This window comes from Culex quinquefasciatus, chromosome 1 (genome assembly GCF_015732765.1).
Source record: "Culex quinquefasciatus strain JHB chromosome 1, VPISU_Cqui_1.0_pri_paternal, whole genome shotgun sequence".
Taxonomy (NCBI): domain Eukaryota; kingdom Metazoa; phylum Arthropoda; class Insecta; order Diptera; family Culicidae; genus Culex; species Culex quinquefasciatus.
In genome coordinates, this window is record NC_051861.1 from 50,428,606 (window position 1) to 50,450,866 (window position 22,261).

The 22,261-nt window shown below is 36.2% G+C and overlaps 1 protein-coding gene across 12 annotated transcripts in view; it reads left to right on the forward strand.

Moving 5' to 3' along the window:
- LOC6035340 (alpha-1,6-mannosyl-glycoprotein 2-beta-N-acetylglucosaminyltransferase) overlaps positions 1-22,261 on the forward strand; it is a 74,336-nt gene that overhangs the window by 16,218 nt on the left and 35,857 nt on the right. For all 12 annotated transcript variants that reach the window (XM_038248468.1, XM_038248472.1, XM_038248469.1 and 9 more), the window contains one exon: positions 20,186-20,809. In XM_038248468.1, coding sequence (XP_038104396.1) covers positions 20,803-20,809 — 7 coding nt within the window. In that variant the 5' untranslated portion in view covers positions 20,186-20,802. The remainder of the gene's footprint in view (positions 1-20,185; positions 20,810-22,261) is intronic.

A 22,261-nucleotide genomic window follows, 5' to 3' on the forward strand; every position in this document is an offset into this window, starting at 1 on the left:
GTACTTTTTTGTTGCTGTTGCAAATTAATGCCAATTTTGGCCAATGAATGGCTTGCACTTTTTTCTCGTGGTGCGGTTCGATGCAGCAAACAAAATGACCGAACCACTTTGTGTTGATAAATGAATGGTCGTTCGCTTTTAACGACTGCGGTGGATCGACAGTGGATCATCACCATATAGAGAGAGAAGAGAAGTGGAAATGTGAAACTAGTACCTTTTTGCTGCTTTGTTTATTCATTCCCTGAAATTAAAAAAACTCGCATTTAAAAGTAAAATTCCTTAAAATGACGTGTTAAAAAATAGATACGCAATAAAAAATTGTGTATTTGTCTGAATTTTACATCAAATTGTCAAAGAAGCAGCAATAAAAGTCGATCGCTTCAATTTCAGACAAATTAATTCTAGAAAACAAACACATTTTCAATTGCATGAAGTCAGTCTGGCGTTAACATTCACAATCAGTAATAATTAAGGCAAGAGTTGGCTGAGCAAAAATCCGTACACTTTGCCGACATGACACTATAACTGATAAAAAAACTGATAAATTTGAAATTTTGAGAATTGGAAATATAAAACTGTTTCTGTTTTGGAGCTAACAAATTTCACTTTGCTATCAGAGTACTTATGACTTGTACGTTTAAACATAAAAATAATCACAAAAGAACCCGTGATTTGCTAAACTGAATCTTTTTGTTCTGCCATCTTTTTGTTAAACGTTTAAATGTTTACGGAATATCATGTTTGCTTTTACGAATATCGTTCACAGTGTTTACACGAAAACATGTCTAGACTTTTTATTGTGAAACATAAAAACTCTAAATTCATTAGTTCAATCTTTTTTTGGATAAATATGTTTTGTAAGGAATTTGAAAAGAACAATTCTAGAGTTTTCTTTGATAAGGTCTTTTTAACATATAAAAGACAATAGCTCATATGACCTTTTCACAAAGAAAAACTCTCGAACTATTGATGATCAACTTAGAACTGAAGAAAATCTGGAATTGAACTTACAGTATAATAAAAATGTCTTATTAGCAAAAGCATTGGCCAAATCAAAAAAGCAATTCAATTTTTTAAAGTTGTTGAAATTCCGTACAAATCCGTACAAAAATTCCAGCCTGTTAAAAATTCGCCGTGAGGGTCGAAATTCCGTACGGTAAGGAAAAAAACCGTACAGTTGGTAGCCTTAGTAATAATCTATTTATGATTACCGAACCGCAAACAATTTCACATACCATCAGCTACGACATGATGATTGGCGATAATGACCAAAAGCCGTCAGCTCATTTATTTTGTTTCGTTGTGATTATCTGTGGTGATGGTGGTTTTATCATTGTGTTCCATTAGATCTGAGCGTCTCAGATGTGGTTAATGCAGGTTTATTCATAATTTGACAACTTTTTTGTGTGGTGTAATGTTTAAGTGTTATACTGAAATAGTTGGCTAATCAGTCGTTAAAATGATATTAGAAAACGGTTGATGCAACAATTCTTTATTATATTGAATTCAGGGTTATAGGACCATTCATAAACCACGTGGACACTTGGGGGGGAGGTGGGGGTGGTAAGCGACTGTCCACGCTCCATACAAAAAAGTTTTTTTGTATGGACAATTGTCCACGAGGGGGGGGGGGGGTGGTGAACATTCCAAAAAAGTATCCACGTGGGGTGTGGATGGTCCCTATACACAAATTTCCGAAAGTAATGGAACAAATAATTTAAACATTTTCCCAGAAAAATATTGCAAATGCAAAAAGAGAAAAACCACAAATGTGTTAATTTCGACCACCCACGACACGAGTTTATCCGGCTTATTCATTGCATCAGAAAACAAAATCTGAAGGTTCATGGTGTCGTCAGCATTGACCGCAATGGTCACTGGGTCGAATGCCCGCCACGGTTCACATATTTGCCCTCTCGCCACCTTGTTCGTAACCTAGGGACATGCACCGAGGCCACGTGCAATAGTCATAAAACTCCTAAATCGGAAGTGTGACGCGTGGCATGAAAGCAAATTTATGAACATTCAGTGAAAGTGTAAGCCCTTGTTCCGCCGACAACGTGGAAGCTTGTTGGGTATTTTCATTGACAGCGCGGAAAACACGGTCACCGGTGGTCGTAAGGTAAGGTAAGGTCACCTCACCACTGTGGTGGAAATGGCGACCACAATGGCACCGACGTTGAGCACCCGCCATTTGCATAAATTAGCCAGGATATCAATAATTCACATTCTTCCTCGTGGTGCTTTTCTATAAATTCTCTGCTGCTCTGGCACATTTGTTTGGGATCCATTTTTATTGGCAGCGTGTTGTTTCCACCGATTTTCCATTAGTGGCTTGTCTATAGGACTTCTTTCGGCAAAAAATGGTCGTTTTTCAATTATTTTTTAATGGAACCATCGGGATTGTGCATGAATGATTCCTTGAATTTTTCAATTTATTTCAGCAGATGACATGGGAGCTTACAGATGTAGAATTTAATGTAAATTTGAACTTCACATTACATGGGACAAGCTAGCCATTTGTCAAATGAAAAGTTCGTTAACAAAAGTTTTTTTTCATTGAAAAAAGATATTTTTGCCGTGACCATATATCAAATTTGAGCAGCCAAATTATCTGACACAACGCAGAATAAAGGCATATTGGAATCAACAAAACGTTTTGTTGTTTCGAAAAACAAGATTTTTGTTGAATCAACGCTAAACGTCAAAGCACAATTTTTCATAGCAGCATTAAATTCAATAAATTAACTACATCCATAACTCCTGTGATAACCGCAGTCCTTTTTCCGCAAAACAACAATAATTTGCAATTAAAAATGACCCTCACTGCATCGGTAAATTATTCACACCAAAGTCACCACCAACTGCCGGAATGCGACACAATAATCGTATATATGTCGTATTGATAGAATGTTTTCATTTCAAAATTCGTGCTTTTATTAAAGTGATGTTTAAAAAAAAGTTCATATTTAACAAAATCAGGCAAATATGTCGATATTGTCTTTTTTTTTCTCTCATTTCCATCTTCATTTATGGTAATCATCCAGAAAAAGCTTTAATGCCACGTTCATTGAATCGGTTGCGCACGAACGGTTCGATAATAATCAGTCGTTGAGTGCGAGTGGGTGACCACTCCTGGGCTGTAATTTGTGACGTTATCACCAGTTACATGTGGAGCCTGGTTCCCAATGGTGAAAAAAGTTTAGTAAAATATTTTAAGAAAAATTAAAACTGTTTAACAGTCTAATTGAGGATGCAAAATTTGGTTATATTTCACTTTTACTTATAATTTACAGTCATTTAATGCTTGTACACATTTTTTTGTTTGGAACGGTGTACAAAATCATGGGATGAAAAAGTTGAGTTGCGATTCTTTTGTGTGAGCGAATTTGTATGTTTGCTGTGCTGAGGTACAAACACGTTACTTTTTTATTGGTTTTTGGATTAATGCAACCACAGCCACTGATTTATTGAAACGATTATCACCGCGCACAAATTGATAAAGGCAGCTTAAACGTGGGGTAATGTTTGCATCAGAAGTATTACAGTCATTTAATTTTGTATATATCTGGAGTTTTTTTTTTTTTTTTTTTTCAAAGGTCTAATAAACCAAATTTCCAGTTTTTGATTTTTGGGTGTTTTTGAAACTGCCTTCAGATATGTTAACATTGCAAGCAAGTGTCACCACAATTTTCCTAGACTATGATTCTATTCCACGAAATTCCTCACACATTTCAGTATAATTGTAGCAGTGTATAATTTGCCCTTGTTACAAACCAAGTTTGTTTCGAATTCATCAGACAATTCAACAGAATCCCCACCCTTTCTTATTTTATCAGCCATGTAGAACACATAATTTAGATGAACGATTCACTGCATTCGATGACTGGTTATTTTTGCTTGAATGATTTCATTTTTATGTTTCGATTTTATTTTCATTTTTCGTTTTCTTGGGAAATCAAAACATATCGACTGATGGATGGAATAGAAAGAACAAGTTCTACCTGAGGTCATGCAAACATTAAATCTTGAAAAATAAGTTGAATAACGTTAGTATTTCGCTCTTTTGTACTAAGCTTATTGAGATTCCTATCTTGATAGAACAAGACAGCACAAGAGCATCGATTCAAAGAATTCTTTGAACAAAAATTAAATTTAGAGGTTGCTTATTTCTAATTGGTTACAATCTTGATTCACATGTTGAAATTCGCATGAGTTCAAAATTGGCAGAGCAAAATCGAAGACGATATCATTCGGAACAGATTCAAGATAGTGGAATTCAGCCGTTCTACTTGGATGGTTTTCGGACCAAGTTCCCAGTAGAAGATTAACTAACAAAGGTTTTTTTTTTCTTTTTCGGTGGCGAGCCCAGAACGTCAAAAAGCCAAATGAATAATCATGAGGCGGAAAAACGGTAGATGTTAATGGAATTTCTTCTGTGTCTTAAGGCAAGAACTGTATTTGATTTGCTTTCTTTTAGAAACATCAAACGAACATGGCTTCGGGCTGTAAAATTCTTTCTCATGCGTTGATGTAAACAAGTGATTTGAATTGAAAAAGATGATGAATAAAATTGAAAAGCTCCAACTCTTTTATTTTTTTCAACAAGCAGTACACATTTCCACTCAATGCTTTTTCAATAAACATGCATGTAAACAGTTAACAACTAAATCAACATACTCAGGAGAAATAAGTAGGTTTAATTGATGAATGAAAAAACTTCCAGTCATTCCGTTCTTGCGTAAGGTCGTTTCAAATATAGCCGTTTCAGAGATGAACGGCATACGCCAAACCTTGATTTCTTCCTAGCTTGCGGACATTTTTCTTTGAATCGGCTATAAATCCGGCTTATAACCATACAAAAGTGAAGACATTACATGACATCAAGAGTTCTTGTTTGCGAAACGAAAAGTATCTCCTTGGTAATACGTAATGCAAACATTCACTATGTAAATAGATGATGTTCCGTTACAGATTTTCCTTTCCGTCTGTTAACGATAAATGATAAAAATCTTTCAAATTCCAGAATCTGGGTTCTTAGCTGATGTTAGGTACCGTACATCCATGAAGAAACTTAAAAATAATCAAATTCAATATTAAAATGTTTAAACAATGCATTAGACATTAGATCACAAGTCAACCATAATTATTACGAAATGTTTCCTAACCCCAATAAAATGACTATAATTAACTCAATTGAACTTCATTCAACAGGCTTCCAACCAATTAAGCTTGTTCATTCATGTTTACACTTCAACTGATTGAATCAAACTGCACACTTCGTCATCGACGGCATTGTCAAAAGTGACAAATTAACACCCAATCGAAATCGTTCCACTGGCATCATTCATGCATTTCTAGCATGGAAGCCCACCAAACAGCTGAATAATTCATGCCTCGGTACACCAACTAATCATGCCAGCTAACTTCGCAAGAGAATGGCTTCGTGAGTTCCAACGGGAGTATTTTAGTGACCGTTTTAGTGCTTTTTTGGAGCTTCTTTTCAAGTTCGATGCCCTCCCTCTTAAGTTGCAATGCGATAAATTTACGACACGAATATCAACTGGAACGACATCCACCGGACTTGGCTCCGAAATCTTCAACCATAACTCAGTAGATTACACATGTTCTCATTTTCCGCACGTTCTGGCTTATGAGGGGGGAAGTGATTAACACTTCCCACATCGGTGGCTGCTGCAATTTCAATGGTACTTGTTAATGGACAAGATGTTCACTTGTAAATTAGCTTAACCATCACGCGCTCATTGAAGAGCCTTTTCGTCTACCCTGATTCATAGTGTGTTGTGGCTAGTTTGAAGGTAGGTAGAGCTTCGATTATCGTAAGGGATGTTGGGGTTACTCGGAGTAATCAATTTAATGAGCAAATTTGGAATTTGACTCTATAGCAACACAGCTCGGTTGGCACGCTGACTTTGTTGAGTATAAGGTGTTTTTTTTCTTCAAGCTGTTACTCAATACTTCTATCAAGACTATCGATGAATAACTCAACTTGCCCGTTTTCCACAAAACACTCTGTACTCTATAGATACAACTTGTCCATGTTCCGTTGCACTGTATGTGGGTTGTGACCGCCGGCCCTTAGTGTCATTATACTTGAGTTGCATTTAATTATCGTGGATATGTGCACGCATTGTATGTGCTATCATCAAATTAATTTTAATACCCACGATGGAGGCTCGAGAAATGGGTCACAAGTGGCTCTAATGGGTTGTTTTTCTATCTGTTCTTCCGTGTTAGTAGTTGTTTGAAACAACAATGTTAAATATGTTAGTGTTCAGCTGAAATCACACTGAATGGGAAGTATACTAAGCACATCATTTGACAATTTTACAATTTTACATCCTCGAGTAAAAATGTTAAAACAACTAAACATCAAGAAATTATTTTTCAAATCTTGAAATTAACACTCGAGTTATTTTTTTATCATAACGTGTAGACTGAATGTATGTTCTTCTACAGGTGTTTGCAAAAAATATTATCTTAATTTATTCAGGACCAAGGACGAAAGCCTCCGAGGGACAGTTAACGGATTTCAACCATGTAACGGCATGCTCTTGCCCGGTGAGTTAGTGAGTATAATGTACACTCCACCCTCTGGCTGTAGTTTTTTCGCCAACCGAAATGGACCCACTCGAGAACAGAAAGAATCATTGCAAGCACAATTTAATCGGATGAGCAAAAAACACCGGCATAGCAGCACTCCTAATTGAAATTTATTATTAATGTAAGCTTTTTGCTGCCTTAAAAGCATTCACCTGGCCACCCCGCTGGCAGACCGTCGGCAACGTCATTCACCGACAGCAACGCCTAAGCTTTTGGGGGCAATTCCTAACATTGCCAGCGGGCAGGAGCATACAGCTCAGCTCGTGTGTGTCGGCACGTGGCACTGTTTGTACGTGTTTTACAATGTATGATTCAACAGAGTAGATCCTTGCATATTATACGATGACGTATGGGATGTGGGCTGGTTGCCAAAATGTGTTTGCTGCCGCGTTTGACAGCTTGAAATACAACATCTTTAATATTTGAATTTACTTTTTTATTTTCTGTACAGTTGCCAACATTGTGTGGAAACTTGTATGGGTGAACCAATGACACAATAAAGCTTCTTTGGTCATAGGGAAGGCTCCCACAAAGTTTGAGACAAAAGCAAAAAACAAATTAAATCCATTTCCGGTTTTGGTAGAGAATTGCTCAGCTATCAGTCGTTCCAATTGGGTCCTAAAACTAAGCTGAAATTTAGCATTAGCATTAGAATTGATTAGCATTAGCATTTGAGGACTCCCTAACTACGGATGGCTCCACAACGCTTATCCCGCTGTTTGTCCTAAAATTAAGCTGACATTTGTGATATTATTGTTCACCACGATAAAGCTTTTAAGTAAAATGACCCTTTGTACAATCGCAGAGGATTTTAAATTGATATTCAATTCAATTTCGAAAAATTAACTTCGCAGTCTTTCTTTACAAAAAAAGCAGCAGAAAAGGTCATACTTGACAGCTCGTTCCAAGAGACCATAGTTGGTCCATTGAAAAAATATTGTCTTGTATTTTTTTGGTTAAATGGTTTTCAATCGTGTTGTTTAGCCCTGGGATGGGATAAACAAAGAGAAAAAAATCTATTGTCAAACTAAACCACTTTCAACATGGCTGCTTCTGTCAACCTATACTAGTCCTTTCGTATGAGGAGAAAATGAGAAGTATTGTAATTTAAGTTGAAAAAAAAAATAAAACAATTTTAAATCAATTTCACAAATTATTGTAAATTGCATTAATAGATTTATTAAAATATTTTCAATTAAAAGGCATTTTTTTCTATCGTACACCGAATGTCGACTAATCAACATTTTCATTTTAAAAAACAATACATGAACTGACGATTCTTTTGCCCATTTAAAACTATTGTTATTTTTTTGCGCGTTACATAGAAATTTCATCTAGATTGAACAATATTAAACCTGTGCTTCCCGTGAAATTGAAATGTTGCGTGAAGAAACAACACCGTAGAACTGGATTTAAAAAGATTTATTAACCTTCTGTGCGTAACGGGACAACGACAGGAGCAGGTTTATAGATAAGAACAAACTTCCCCTCCCATTTAATGACATGCAGGCTTTTTAGGATTTTATTTAGATTGAAGTAAGAAAACGCATTTGAATCATATTGCATTTTTCAAATCCAAATAAAAATTAAAAATCTTTCATATAAAAACGCATTAAAAATTAAAGAGGTGAACATTTTTTGACTCGTCGTAATCGTATCGTATCATGTACCTCGAGCGTGACCTCGAGTCATCTTTGATTTGCCAACCATTTCTAGTGATTTGTATCCGGCAGCTCCTTATGAACGGATTCACCGTAAAACGATGGAACATAAACTCAGGATTCTCCACCCACGTCCAACCGCAAATTTTAACCGCCAAATTAAAAAAAATGCGAGGAAAAACTAAACAACATTTCAACCAAAGAAAAAGTCATCCGCATGCTTGTGCACTGAGTTGAAAAACATCATCAAGAAATTTGAATTGTCAAGCTATCTGAATCACAGATTGCTTGATATTTGTATTCGAACACCAATTTTCTTGCAAAAAACAGAAGAAGAATACAAACGTAAACATTCAAAAAGAAGACTCCAGCCGTCCCGTCCCAGGTTTAGCCTATCTACAACCCTTTAACCTAGAAAATTGTACGTAGCGTAGGAATTTCGATACCTATGTGCTCTCTTGTTCTAAGCTTGCTTGCTTTCCTGTCTAGTAAGCAAAAGAGAGCACTGAGGCATCGATTTGTGCCCATAGAAGAAATCTGATTGTCTACAACGAAAGAGTAAGCAATTTAGTATCATGACGTATGGTTTGGAAAAAATAGAATCTACGATAAGTTAACGTTTCCATATCAAAGGTAAACCAACAACTGCATAACAACGTATAACAGCACAGCATAGCATAACTTGTTTATTTTACTTAACTCAGCTGTTTAAGTTAAGTGATTGTAGATAGACCATTATTTGAATGCAGTTCCATCCGAATTAACGAATCCGCTCTGTAGAATGAAATCTGCTCTAAACAACGAATTGTTTATTGACATAACACTCTGCAAAAAAACTAATGAAAACGAGATAAAAACCACAGCGCCAATCGAAGAGATGTCAGCTCACTCCAATCATTTTGCGGAAATAATCAGTTCTCCGGAAGAAGGCCAGTTAATTATCGGGAATATTAATTAACACCTGGATGTTTCACGACAAGCTGGTAATTAATTTTGAATTCGATTAAAAGCTGATTGATTGGTTCAGGAAACCTGTACCGTATTCACAACTCTGACAAATCTGACATTTTTAAATTACCAGCCAAGATGCTCAGGCCATACTTTTATTAGAGTTTTGCTTAATGAAAAACTCATGAGCAATTCTTTACAAAATCAGCCGATTTCGAAAATTTTATTTTTTTGTATTTTTTAATTTGGCTCAATCTTTGTGAGAGAAGAAGCTATTTTGTGTCATTAGTTCACCCATACAAGTCTCCATGTAATTCTGACAGCTTTCCATACAAAAAATGGTACGTAAATATTCAAACAGCTGTAACTTTTGAGTTATTTTTCTGATCAGTTTGGTGTCTTCGGCAAAGTTGTAGTTATTGTTGAGGACTATTGAGAAAAAATAGGTACACGGAAAAAAAGATTGGACCTTTGGTTGCTGAGACCCAAACAAGCTACCATTTTCTAATGCCGATATCTCAGCAACTAAAACATTTAATTTTTAACATTGAAAATCGGACCATTAGTTTCTGAAATATCGACATTAGAAAATGTTGGGTTGTTTGGATGAGACTAATAAAACATAAATTTTCCTGTTTTTTTTAAGCCGCTGTATCTCAGCAACCAGAGGTCCAATCTTCATTGTATCTTAGGTAATTTTATAGCTGAACTTTCTGAACTTTTCGAAAAATTTTTTTTTAGAAATGATATTCAATTTTACAATAATAAATTAGGTCACAATTTAGTTTTACATGAAATTTCGAATTTTTTCAAAAATCACATTTTTTTCAAAAATTCTTAACTCCGCGTCAGATTTTTTGACCATACTTCTCTATGGCTCAAAAGTTGCGAGTTTTTGTCCTCTGAGCAGTTCTCTACGAAATCGGTCTTTTTTCTTCATTTTTAGTTTTTGTATTTTTTAATCCGACTGAAACTTTTTTGGTGCCTTCGGTATGCCTAAAGAAGCCTTTTTGCATCATTAGTTTGTCCATACAATTTTCCATACAAATTTGGCAGCTGTCCATACAAAAATGATGTATGAAAATTCAAAAATCTGTATCTTTTGAAGGAATTTTTTGATCGATTTGGTGTCTTCGGCAAAGTTGTAGGTACGAATACAGACTACACAGAAAAAAATGATACACTATAAAAAAAAATTGGTGATTTTTTTATTTAACTTTTTATCACTAAAACTTGATTTGCAAAAAAACACTATTTTTAATTTTTTTTATTTTTTGATATGTTTTAGAGGACATAAAATGCCAACTTTTCAGAAATTTCCAGGTTGTGCAAAAAATCTTTGACCGAGTTATGAACTTTTTAATCAATACTGATTTTTTCAAAAAATCGAAAAATTGGTCGCAAAAAAATTTTAACTTCATTTTTCAATGTAAAATCAAATTTGCAATCAAAAAGTACTATAGTGAAATTTTGATAAAGTGCACCGTTTTCAAGTTATAGCCATTTTAGGTAACTTTTTTGAAAATAGTCGCAGTTTTTCATTCTTTTTAAATAGTGTACATGTTTGCACACTTTTGGAAAAAATATTTTTGAAAAGCTGAGAAAATTCTCTAAAATTTGCTTTTTCGGGCTTTGTTGATACGACCTTTAGTTGCTGAGATATTGGAATGCAAAGGTTTAAAAACAGGAAAATTGATGTTTTCTAAGTCTCACCCAAACAACCCACCATTTTTTATTGCCGATATCTTAGCAAGTAATGGTCCGATTTTCAATGTTAATACATGAAACATTTGTGAAATTTTCCGATCTTTTCGAAAACAATATTTTCAAATTTTCAAATCAAGACTAACATTTCAAAAGGGCCAAACATTCAATATTACGCCCTTTAAAAATGTTAGTCTTGGTTTAAAAATTTTGAAAAAAATGTTTTCGAAAAGATCGGAAAATTTCACAAATGTTTCATATATTAACAATGAAAATCGGATCATTACTTGCTGAGATATCGACAATAAAAAATGGTGGGTTGTTTGGGTGAGACTTAGAAAACATCAATTTTCCTGTTTTTAAACCTTTGCATTCCAATATCTCAGCAACTAAAGGTCGTATCAACAAAGTCCGAAAAAGCAAAATTTAGAGAATTTTCTCAGCTTTTCAAAAATATTTTTTCCAAAAGTGTGCAAACATGTACACTATTTAAAAAAAAATAAAAAACTGCAACTATTTTCAAAAAAATTACCTAAAAATGGCTATAACTTGAAAACGGTGCACTTTATCAAAATTTCACTAAAGTACTTTTTGATTGCAAATTTGATTTAACATTGAAAAATGAAGTTAAAATTTTTTTGCTACCAATATTTCGATTTTTTGAAAAAATCAGTATTGATTAAAAAATTCAAAATTTTTTGCACAACTTGGAAATTTCTGAAAAGTTGGCATTTTATGTCCTCTAAAACATATCAAAAAATAAAAAAAAATAAAAATAGTGTTTTTTTGCATATCAAGTTTTAGTGATAAAAAGTTAAATAAAAAAATCACCAAATTTTGTTTACAGTGTATCATTTTTTTTCTGTGTAGTCTGTATCCATACCTACAACTTTGCCGAAGACACCAAATCGATCAAAAAATTCCTTCAAAAGATACAGATTTTTGAATTTTCATACATCATTTTGTATGGACAGCTGCCAAATTTGTATGGAAAATTTTATGGACAAACTAATGATGCAAAATGGCTTCTTTAGGCACCAAAAAAGTTTCAGTCGGATTAAAAAATACAAAAAAAATCGAATGACCGAAATCCTAGAGAACTGCTCCTCTAAATTTTTGTTCTCAATAATCCTCAACAATATCTACAACTTTGCCTAATACACCAAATTGATTAGAAAATTCACTCAAAAGTTACAGCTGATTGAATGTTTACGCTGCCAAAAATGTATGGAGACTTGTATAGGTGAACCAATGACACAAAATAGCTTCTTTGGTCATAGGGAATGCCCCCACAAAGTTTGAACCAAATAAAAAAAAAAACAATATAATCCATTTCCGGTTTTGGTAGAGTAAGAATTGCTCTCATGTAATTTAAAGCCATGTTAGAATGGTTGCTAGAAATCGTCATCTAGGGCGAAACAGAACACATAGGGCGAATTGGGACAGCTGTTTTAGCTTTGTTTTTTATTAGTTTCGTGTTAAGTTATTTGTTAAGTGCTCTAAAAATTGCTGTTCCTAATCTGACTGTGTCACATGTCTATGATTTCAAAACGTTTGTTTTATTATTGTTTTTGAGAAGCTGACTTAATCAACCTATGTTGGTCGTGCCATCTTTATTCCTAACCATTGAAGGATTTTATGATGGATGCCGACATCATTTTCATATGAAAATACTGAATACTGGTTTGAATTATTTTTTTAATTTATATTACTTCTGTGTGCATCCCGCAAGCCTCTGTCTTTTATTCAATCAAACGGCTTGCTAGTTGAAATATGGTCGAACTACTGATTAAACAATGTCTAACTTTTTTATAATTGTATAATAATTTGGCTAGATGAGCTTCAGGATGCTGGTTTCGGCTTGTAAGCGGAAGTTAACTTCTCGGATGAGTTTTCAAAAAGCCGTAAGAGCCACTGTGAACTCTGATACTAATTTTCGTTTTTCTTTCATTTTCATTTATTTTAAGTATGGGGCTCTTGAAGGACGCCTAGATGAACAATACCGATGCAAAAAGGACTTTGTTTACCAATGGCTCTTACGGCTTTTTGACAACTAATCCGAGACTTGTTCGATTTCTGTCTGGTTCGGAAAAGTAAGATTTATTTCAAAGATTAAAAATGCACACTGGGAATCCTTTTCGTGGGTTCGATTGCCGTACCCCGATGGTAACGATTATTAAATTGCCATAATATAAATCTGGGAAAAAACTGATAAATTTGTATGACACTTCACATCACCATGTACGATGTACCTCATAAAGAACGTAAAGTAATTGCTTTTTTTTTTAAACTAATAGAGATCATGAACGACATTTATTCCGACTGCACCAGAGAAACTGAAGCTATAATCATCCCTAATACGAACGAATACGACGGCAAACTTTCATCACCATCCCACCTTCCCATTTTTGAGTTGGGACCCATATGAATGAAAATTGCAAGGATGCAATTTAATCCTTGCTACTTCACACTGCATACTTTCTCTTTTACTGGCTCCAAAGCCACCCACGGTGACACCAAGTGCACTTTATGGTCCGCCATTAGTCTTTTTATTGCGGTTGTGTGACGACGATGGCTGAACCTTCTGTGGTAAAATTCGGACTGACTGTGTGGAAACAGAGCAGCTATATTTGAGACGTTCTGTTGGAATTTAGCATATTTAACTGAAATCATAACTTAGTTCAAATTACCAACGAACATGATTTTTGTTGAGTTTTTTTCGCAAAACTTTTTCATTTATTACGTTTGTTAAAAGTTTAGTATCGTGCCAATCTAGCTAAAACTTTAAGATCCAACAGTACCTCGATACTTATGTGATAATCTTGGGTTGGAAGGATTTTATCACCGACTGCACTCTTCAAATAACGACGGACGGAAAGCTCCTTTTCTTTTTATACAACTTTGGTATACCTTCGAAAACCAAAGGATAAAACTTACATGTTTCTCCCATTTATAGCGTCATCTTCCTCCACAGCATGTACCAGCGCAAGTGTACGGCATCCACTTTCTCCTTGTACACATGACTTTTCCGCAAGTTTTCGCCACTGATGTTTCAAAAAGGGTGTTTTTTTTTTGTTTTCCGGGCTATCGTCTGCCGCGACCAACACAACGGTGTAGGTACCTCCCACTCTCTGCCACACACACACACACTGCCTCTGCCACACACACACAAACACAACATTTCCTTTTCTGTCGTCGGCGGGGGATGATGCACTTAGTGAGTTTGTTCTATACACCTCCTCCTAACCCACTTCCGGATCCACTAACTGGTTTCATTCACGCTGGGCATTAGGACACTGAATGTGCTTCCGGTTGCGCCAACGTCACTGCTGAGATCAGATGCGATTCTAGGACGGGAGGAAAAAGGATGACACGAATTTCATGAATATGTAATAAAAAAGTGACTATGAAATTGTGTAATAAAAACGAGTGTCGTACGCTTGGGTTGAAAATTGTTGCAAGGAAAGAGAAAACCGGCAGGAAATTGAAAATGATCAAGTAAAAAACTTTATTTCATAGTGATGCTTCCGGAACGACGAAAGGATGCTAGAGCTCTACCTTCGAGAGGACACGGCACACGGTGTAGAAGATAAAATATACTTGCTTGTGCACGATGTCTCGTTTCAGTGTCGTAGCGAAAAAGAAAGTTATAAAAGTTGCCGCACTAATTTACTAGACGTTCCGTAATTCGCTAGATTGAAACAAAAAAAAATTTTCACGTTGAATGAACTTACCAAATTACAGTCATCCCACATATTCGGAACACCCACAAATTCGGAACACTTTTATGATAATTTGTCAAAAGCATGCCAAAAGTAGCTTTTCTGTCGACCTTACTATTTTTAGAACGTTTATTTGGACATTATTTTGCTATTTCACTAGTAAAAGTAGTACTTTTTGAACAAAAAACTTCATTCCAAGACTATTTTGTCCAGAGCAGCAAAACACTGCCTCCAAATTGCCTGTTTCATAATTGTGGGATGTTATTGTGCCTCCCACAATTGTGGAACACCTGAATTTAACTGATATTTTCACAAAAAAGTTATCAAACAATGTATAAAACATCACTAAGCTTGAGTTTTGTTGGTTTCAGTGTGTAAAGTCATTATTTGGTAATAAATATGTAGGGTAGGGTAGTCATCAATGAGACACTTTTGGTTTTCAACTTTCAACGATTTTTCTAATTTTTTCATCAGCATGTTTTAATGAGCTTTTAGTTGCATTATCATTCTTTTAATGTGTTCTAACATTGACAAAAATATGAGATCGATCCGACATCTACAGCCAGAGTTATTCAACTGTCTCATTGTAGACGCACTTGGCAGGAACAATGAGACAGGTGGGGAACAATGAGACACTCTACGAAAATCAACATTTTTCTAGCAAAACATCATGTTTTTGTATTGTTCCATTGCAGGTGACTTGCCTTGAACATTTTAGAGCAATTTTGCCAACATGAAACTTTTAATAACAAAAGTTACACTAAAAAGTATTTCAATTTTGTAAAATCCATATATTAATACCAAATAACTTTGTATTTTTGGTTTAATGAAGTTTAAACTCTATAAATAGGCCAAAAATCACTTTTAATTCATGTTTTGAAAGATTTCCATCGATTTTGAAAAGTTTATTGAAGAAAAATCAAAGTGTCTCATTGTTACCCATGGGCTGAAATGAGTGGGGAACAATGAGACAGCCCTGGATTCTGAGTTTATTCTAAATTTTGGCCAAATCTAATGAAAGGACATTGCAATGCATTGTAGCCCAACTTAATCCCTATGGAACGTCGAAAGAAATTTGAAGAAATATTAGTTTTGGTGTAAATGGCAGCCTACGAGCGAAAAAGTAATTTTTGTCCATAATTTACTTTTACACCCCAGAATCAAACATTTATGAATAACTTTTCAAGGGAGCGTCCATAACCAAAGCCACTAATATGGCAGACGTGTATCCAGTAGACACACCTTTCCCCCAAATATGAGCCTGATTGGTTGAAACTTCGACTTGTGAGAGCCATTTTATCATTGTTCCCCGTGTCTCATTGATGACTACTCTACCCTACTCCTGGAGCGATTCAAAGTTTGTTTACATTCGTAAGAAAAAAGTGTTCCGAATTTGTGGATTTCAAGGGTCAAAGTAATTTTTCAAAAACTTCATATAAAAGTTAAAATTTGCAGATGTTCGATACAGCATTCGAAAGATCGCAAGAAAAGCTTTCAAATGAAGGTTAAAGCGAATCATTATGTTCAATTATCGATTTGCTATGATTTTTTGAACATTGGCCGATCTGGAAACCGTTCCGAATATGTGGGATGACAGTAACTCACTGACAGACAAATGTTTTACACTTTCAACAACTGTTTTACACTACAATCTCAATTTTGTGGATATTTTTGCGTTGTTTTCTTTCACATGACCGAGCCATGTACCCTAGTGGTAACGCTTCCGCCTCGTAAGCGGTGATCGGGGTTAAAATTCCGAATCGGGCCAACACAACTGGGGATCGTTTCTCATCTGGAATCGATTGCCCACAACCAAACGGTGTTCGCATCATTTTGCTCCAATACCCGTTACCGATGACAGTCTGATGGTGTTGAGAAAAAAAACTTCTTGAAACGAGAACCAAACCAGAAACTTCTTGGTTGGAAATCTGATACTTTACCACTGCGCCGTGGGACGCTTGATGAAGTAAGAGGGATAGAGCACAAGTACATTCTCGTGGATGCTCTAGCATATATATGTATTGGTGTGAACTGCAGATCACTGACATGTTTATACTAGGGCAAAAATTAATTAGGGGAAATATACCCATTTTAATCACTCTAAGCCGTTCGACCAATTCTAATCACTTTTGCCAATTCCCGCTATTAAATCAACATTTCAGATGTATCAACAATGGAAACTTGCTTGCTCACTTTTATTTGAGCTATTTATTACTTTGGAACAGTCAAAAACACTTTATGAAAGCTGTAATTCATGATCAAAGTGCTGATAGGCCGATAATAGAAATAGGCTGAGAAAGGGTATAGTTCCCCTATGAGCTTGCTGCAAAAACTGTTATAAAATGTACCATTTTCTGCAGCAAATCCACTGTTGCAGATTATGATATATATTTTTCCTTTGAATGTAGTAAGTCTTCAAGTGCTTTTCAAATTTTGATACAATAGAGCAGTGTTGCAAATGAGTGATAGAAAAGCTAGCAATTGATTATCTCTGCACCAAAAAAATCCGAGAGTATAGCGGCCGTCACTATAGCTTGTGAGATCTCTTCACGTGATCACGTGATTCCCAGCGATAGCATTCTCTCTCTATCACTCCTTTCCTTTTCCTCGACTATGCGCTCTCACCGCTGAGTCTCTCAACCTCTCCGAAAACTGCAAAAAGAGAACGCGAGATGGCGATTAGGAGCCGACCACGCATGACGTCCCACTAAACTGCGTTTGCGAAATTGGTTTTGTGGAGGCTTTTGTGGTTAAACGCTGTTGCGGTAGCATGATCGTGGAAGCGGGAATGAGAGAAAACAGGAAAATGTCAATCGCGAGTGTGCAAACACGAAAACGTGTTCGGCTATGTTCGGCGCTGAGAGTTTCAATAAGGAGAGAAGAGCAGTTCTGGAGTTTTTTATTTAAAAAAAGGTCCAGTAAACCAAATTTCCAGTTTTTGCGTTTTGGGTGTTTTTGAAACCGCCTTGAGCCAGGGGTATTAAAAAACACCCAAAAAGCAAAAACTGATAATTTGGTTTATTGGACCTTTTCAAAAAAAACTCCAGAGTTGTATTTGAGGCATGAATATTCAGGTGGGATAATTGTAGTTGCTGAGAGCTGATATTTTGATATTTTAACAACTCTGCTATAGAGCTATCTAAGCCCCATCTCACGCACACTATTTTACCATTTGTTTTAGCTGGCAGGTACAAATTTTAACCTAAATACCCTTCGTGTACAAACACGCAATACATGCGCACGTAGTAACTCTATAATACGATTGCACGTACACAAACACACACACACATATATAAATTTTTCAGATTTAGATTCGAAGTCGTTAGGTTTACATGAGGTCGGCCCATTTCTAGAGAAATACTTCAAAGAACCTAAAATTCGCAATGTGTTTTTTACAATCCACCACCGCCATGAAAAAAACGAAAAAGTTCCAACAACGGAAGCAAAAGTTTTCCAAGCAGATCCCAAGCGCTGGGCAAACTGTGGGAAGGAACATATTGAGGAATAGGTGTTTTTGCTCCTTGCCTCTAAAGCACAGAGCAGCGGGTCAAGTTGGAAAAGCTTTCAATGAAAAAAGTTCGTCATGAAAATATGGCGAGGGAGTGGAAGTGAAACCGTTGTTTAACATTTAATTAGTGTTCCTTTTTCTCAATTAAAGTTTCACTTGCGGTGACCTATATTTTATTGTTTGTCAAATTAGTTTATCGGAATCAGTGGGTTCAGTTTTTTCAACGATCAAACGAAATATTAAACAGTTTTAAGTGTTAACAAACATAATGATTTCATTTGGTGAAAAAACATTCTGAAAAATCATTTAGTCGTGTAAACAGACGCCTCTCCTTCAGTCGAGTTTTCGTAATCTAAGCCGGATTAGAAGAAATCCTTTTAATTAAATCCAAAATATTTGGCTTCTCAAATGATGGCTTTGGTTCTTTCCACAGAGTTTGATCATAAACCAATATAATAAGGCTTGGCTCTTCCAACGGGCACAGGAAAACAACATTCACCAATTTTCCCTGGCAAACGATTCGGCCCGTTTGTTCTGAAGTGATTGTTTTGGCTTCCGGTCAAGTGGAAAATCAGAGCATCGACCGCTTTGCTTCTGCTTTCTTTGTTCGGTGATTTGGACCTTGAGGAAATCGAGAACTTCCAACTTGGTCCACAAACGATGCGCACAAACCAGCTCGATTTGAATATTACAAGACCACAAAAACATTTGTGTCGCCACTTATTCTGAAAGTAGTTTTACTTTCTCTGAACAAGCTAAACTTTTCTACCGTGAAAAAATACTACCAGTATCTGTTATCATTTCCTGCACCGTGTACTACTATCGCAAAAAGGATGTGAATATTTTCTCAAATTGCATTTCCTCGTTGTTGAATGCGCACCGGAAGTTGGGTTTGAGTTTGGGTTGCACGATAGGGTGGCTCGAAATTGAATGAAACCGACTTTTGCTGAAATGTACAAAAACCCTTCAAAATTTGTTGTGTAATATTTTCTTCTATTTACATTCAACGTTATCCACCCTAGCTTTGATAAACTCTACCAAACCATAGTCAGTACTGATAGCGAGGGCGTTTCTATAGGATGGCTGTAGCTCTGGGTCGGAAGAGTTATGATTTTTCCAGCGCATTCCTCTATCTCTGATATTGTTGGAGCTTGACCCCCGCAGGATTCTCGGCGTTCACCGCAACATGACTCCAGCTCGGAATGTGCGCCCGTACAGGTTGTAACAGTATTTCAGAACCATTCTGGCATTTTACCACATTATGAGGGAGTGGACCCTCAGGTAGCATATTGAAATTGGACACTGCTAGTAGAACTGAAACAATATTGTAGATAGTTTGAGAATTTATGCAGCACAGACATAAAGTGATCATTCAAAATTTGTGATCGACACAATTTCCGGGCTGGTATACTTTTGTGAAAATTTTAGATGTTGTGATTGGGCTCTGTATAGTTTAAGGCTTGTGAAACCAACTTTTACAAACATTCAAAGATGTATAACCTTGAGTTTTGACGCAAACTGCAATAAACCAAAATATCGTGTTTTCAAGCACCTCAATCAGCAAAGCTTAACATATCCTGAAAATAGAATACATTTCCCGTCGAAAGCAACAGGGTGGATCGAAACTGGTAAATTTTTCACAAAGATACAGCATTGAGAATTTCCGTGACATTACAACACAAGGATGTTCTCCTTTTATTAAAAGTCTGCGTTGTAACGTCACGTAACAGCGCCTGCAAAAAAAAGTTTAACTTTTTTAAATCCATTGCCCAATGTTGATTCTTATAGCAAATTAAACGTACTTTCTGAATCTGTGAAAAATATTGAGGTGTTTTCTGTGAAATTTCCGAGTTACAGGAACAAAAAAATGAAAAAAGAAACGTCAAACCGTTGTAACGTCACGGCAGAATGTGTCAATACATTTTCAGCCTGTTATTTGCATTCAACTAAAACATATTTTTTATTAATCTATCTTTCAAGTGACCTAAAACAAATTATTTTCCTCTCATCCATTCCAGATGGTGTTCCGGAAGTCAAGCATACAGCCGCTAACGGGTTCCGGAAGGATAGCCCCGGTTTGCAATACCGACCGGTGTACCTCGTCCGGCTACTGAACCGTCCCTGTTCAACGAAGGGCAAACACGCCTCAAACGACAACGTTTCCGTCCCGGAAGCGGAAATAAGCACCACCACGCCGGAATAATCCCTTTAAACGAGGAGGGGATACCATTATCCGTTCCGCCTCACGGATTACGACGCCATGTTTCTTGCTGTGGTGCCAAGTCGTGTAGAACCTTTAGCCAAAAGCCAAGTCGGTCCCGCTGCTGGCGATGGCAATGTAACCAGTCCAAATATGAGGAACCTGTTCCAAAGTTGAAGGGTGTGTGCAGTGTGTGGAAAAAAATCCGTTTTTTCGGGTGTGAAACTGGGGAAGTGTAACACAAGTTCTGAAACATTCATTCGGGTAGTTTCGGTTACAAATTTGCAGGGGGTGTGGTGTGATTCTCAAGATTACGATCCGACGTAACGTTCCAACTTTGGCAGCACAAAGGAAGAAAAAGGTACGGAAACCCACAGCGAGTCAAAAGCCAGACGAGCAAATAAAGACTGTACAAACACCAGGATTGGTTATATAATGAGAGGTAAGTAAAGCCAGAATATACTAAAAGGACCAAAAGCTTTTTATAAATTTCGTTAGAAGTTTGATTACAATAAGCCAAGCATAATGTCATCAAAAGTTTTATGCTCCTTTGAACATTTTTGCAATTTAGTTCATTTGTAATTCAGCTTCAAACATCTTGTTGTCTTGATGTTATAAAAATATCATTTGGAAAGTTATTTTTCAATTCTTGGGGCAAAAGCGTCTAACTAAAACTCCCACATACGTTCGTCAGAAATTTAAATAATTTTTCATCTTTTTCAATATCCTGGACACTCGAAATTGCAGTCGGTATCCAGAAGCACGTTTCAGAAAGATCATAAAAAACCTTCCATCTTCAATTTTGCTTAGAGTGCCTCGAGACGGGGCTCGTCGGTTTTTGCGCTGCCCCAAACGGAAAAAAGAAGACCTGTGCAGGGTGAAAAGTGTTTTTTTCACGCTGCAACACACCAGATAAGACGGCTTGAAAAGATGCTGAAAATTGTTTCGTATGGCGTCCCAGCTAGTGGTGAACCCTTTTTTTCACTCTTACTGGGGTAAAAACTTGAATATTCAAGTGGAAAGCCGCAAGGATATAATGGTCGTTGAAGAGATACTTTAGAGAGGGTTTCAAGAGCAGTGTGATTGCTCAGATTGCCTCAAATTGAATTTCATGGAAATGAAAAGTATTCACGCTAAATCTGAGCATGGTTCAATTCACTGCGAAAAGATAATTCAAAAATCCATAATATTACTAATCCTAAAATTTATTTAAAACGCTGATGAATTCCACTTGACATACATACACTTTCGTAAGAAACTAGAACTCAGCCTTAATTAGGCATTCCACGTAAATTATCGCTGTAATAATTACCATCATTAGGGTCTATTAAGCCTCCAACAGGCCTGCAACTGACTATTTTTTCTAATGATGTACATCATACGTAGCAGATGTAGCTTTTCAAGCTAGTTGTTCAATTTAAAATTAAAACAGCTTTATTTCTTATCTATCTTAATGAAAACAAATGAATCAAATCAGATAGATATAAAGATTGTGATCTCAAAAGTAAACCTAACTTTTGATATTTTAAATTGTTTCTTGAAGGAAAAAACCATCTACATAAAACTTTTTGCTAGATTTTTTGCTTCCAAGAATACCTTCGATATATTCCCTCCCCCATCGCGGCTTTTGAAACTCTTTCATTTGTCGTTTCGCCTTTCGATATGAAGAATCACAAAGTGAGATTTCTCCAGCTGGATTCGCATGCCGCCAGAGACTGTGCCGAGCGGTTCTGGAAATTGCGCATTCCTTTTCCATCCAAATCTGGAGCGCGCATTTCTCCAGGGCATACACCATTTAATCTTGTCGTATTACGCCCCCTGCTAAACGCCCCCACCACCAGGCAGAGCTGGCAGCAGGTTGTACCTTCCGAAGCAGAAACAGAAACGTCTGATT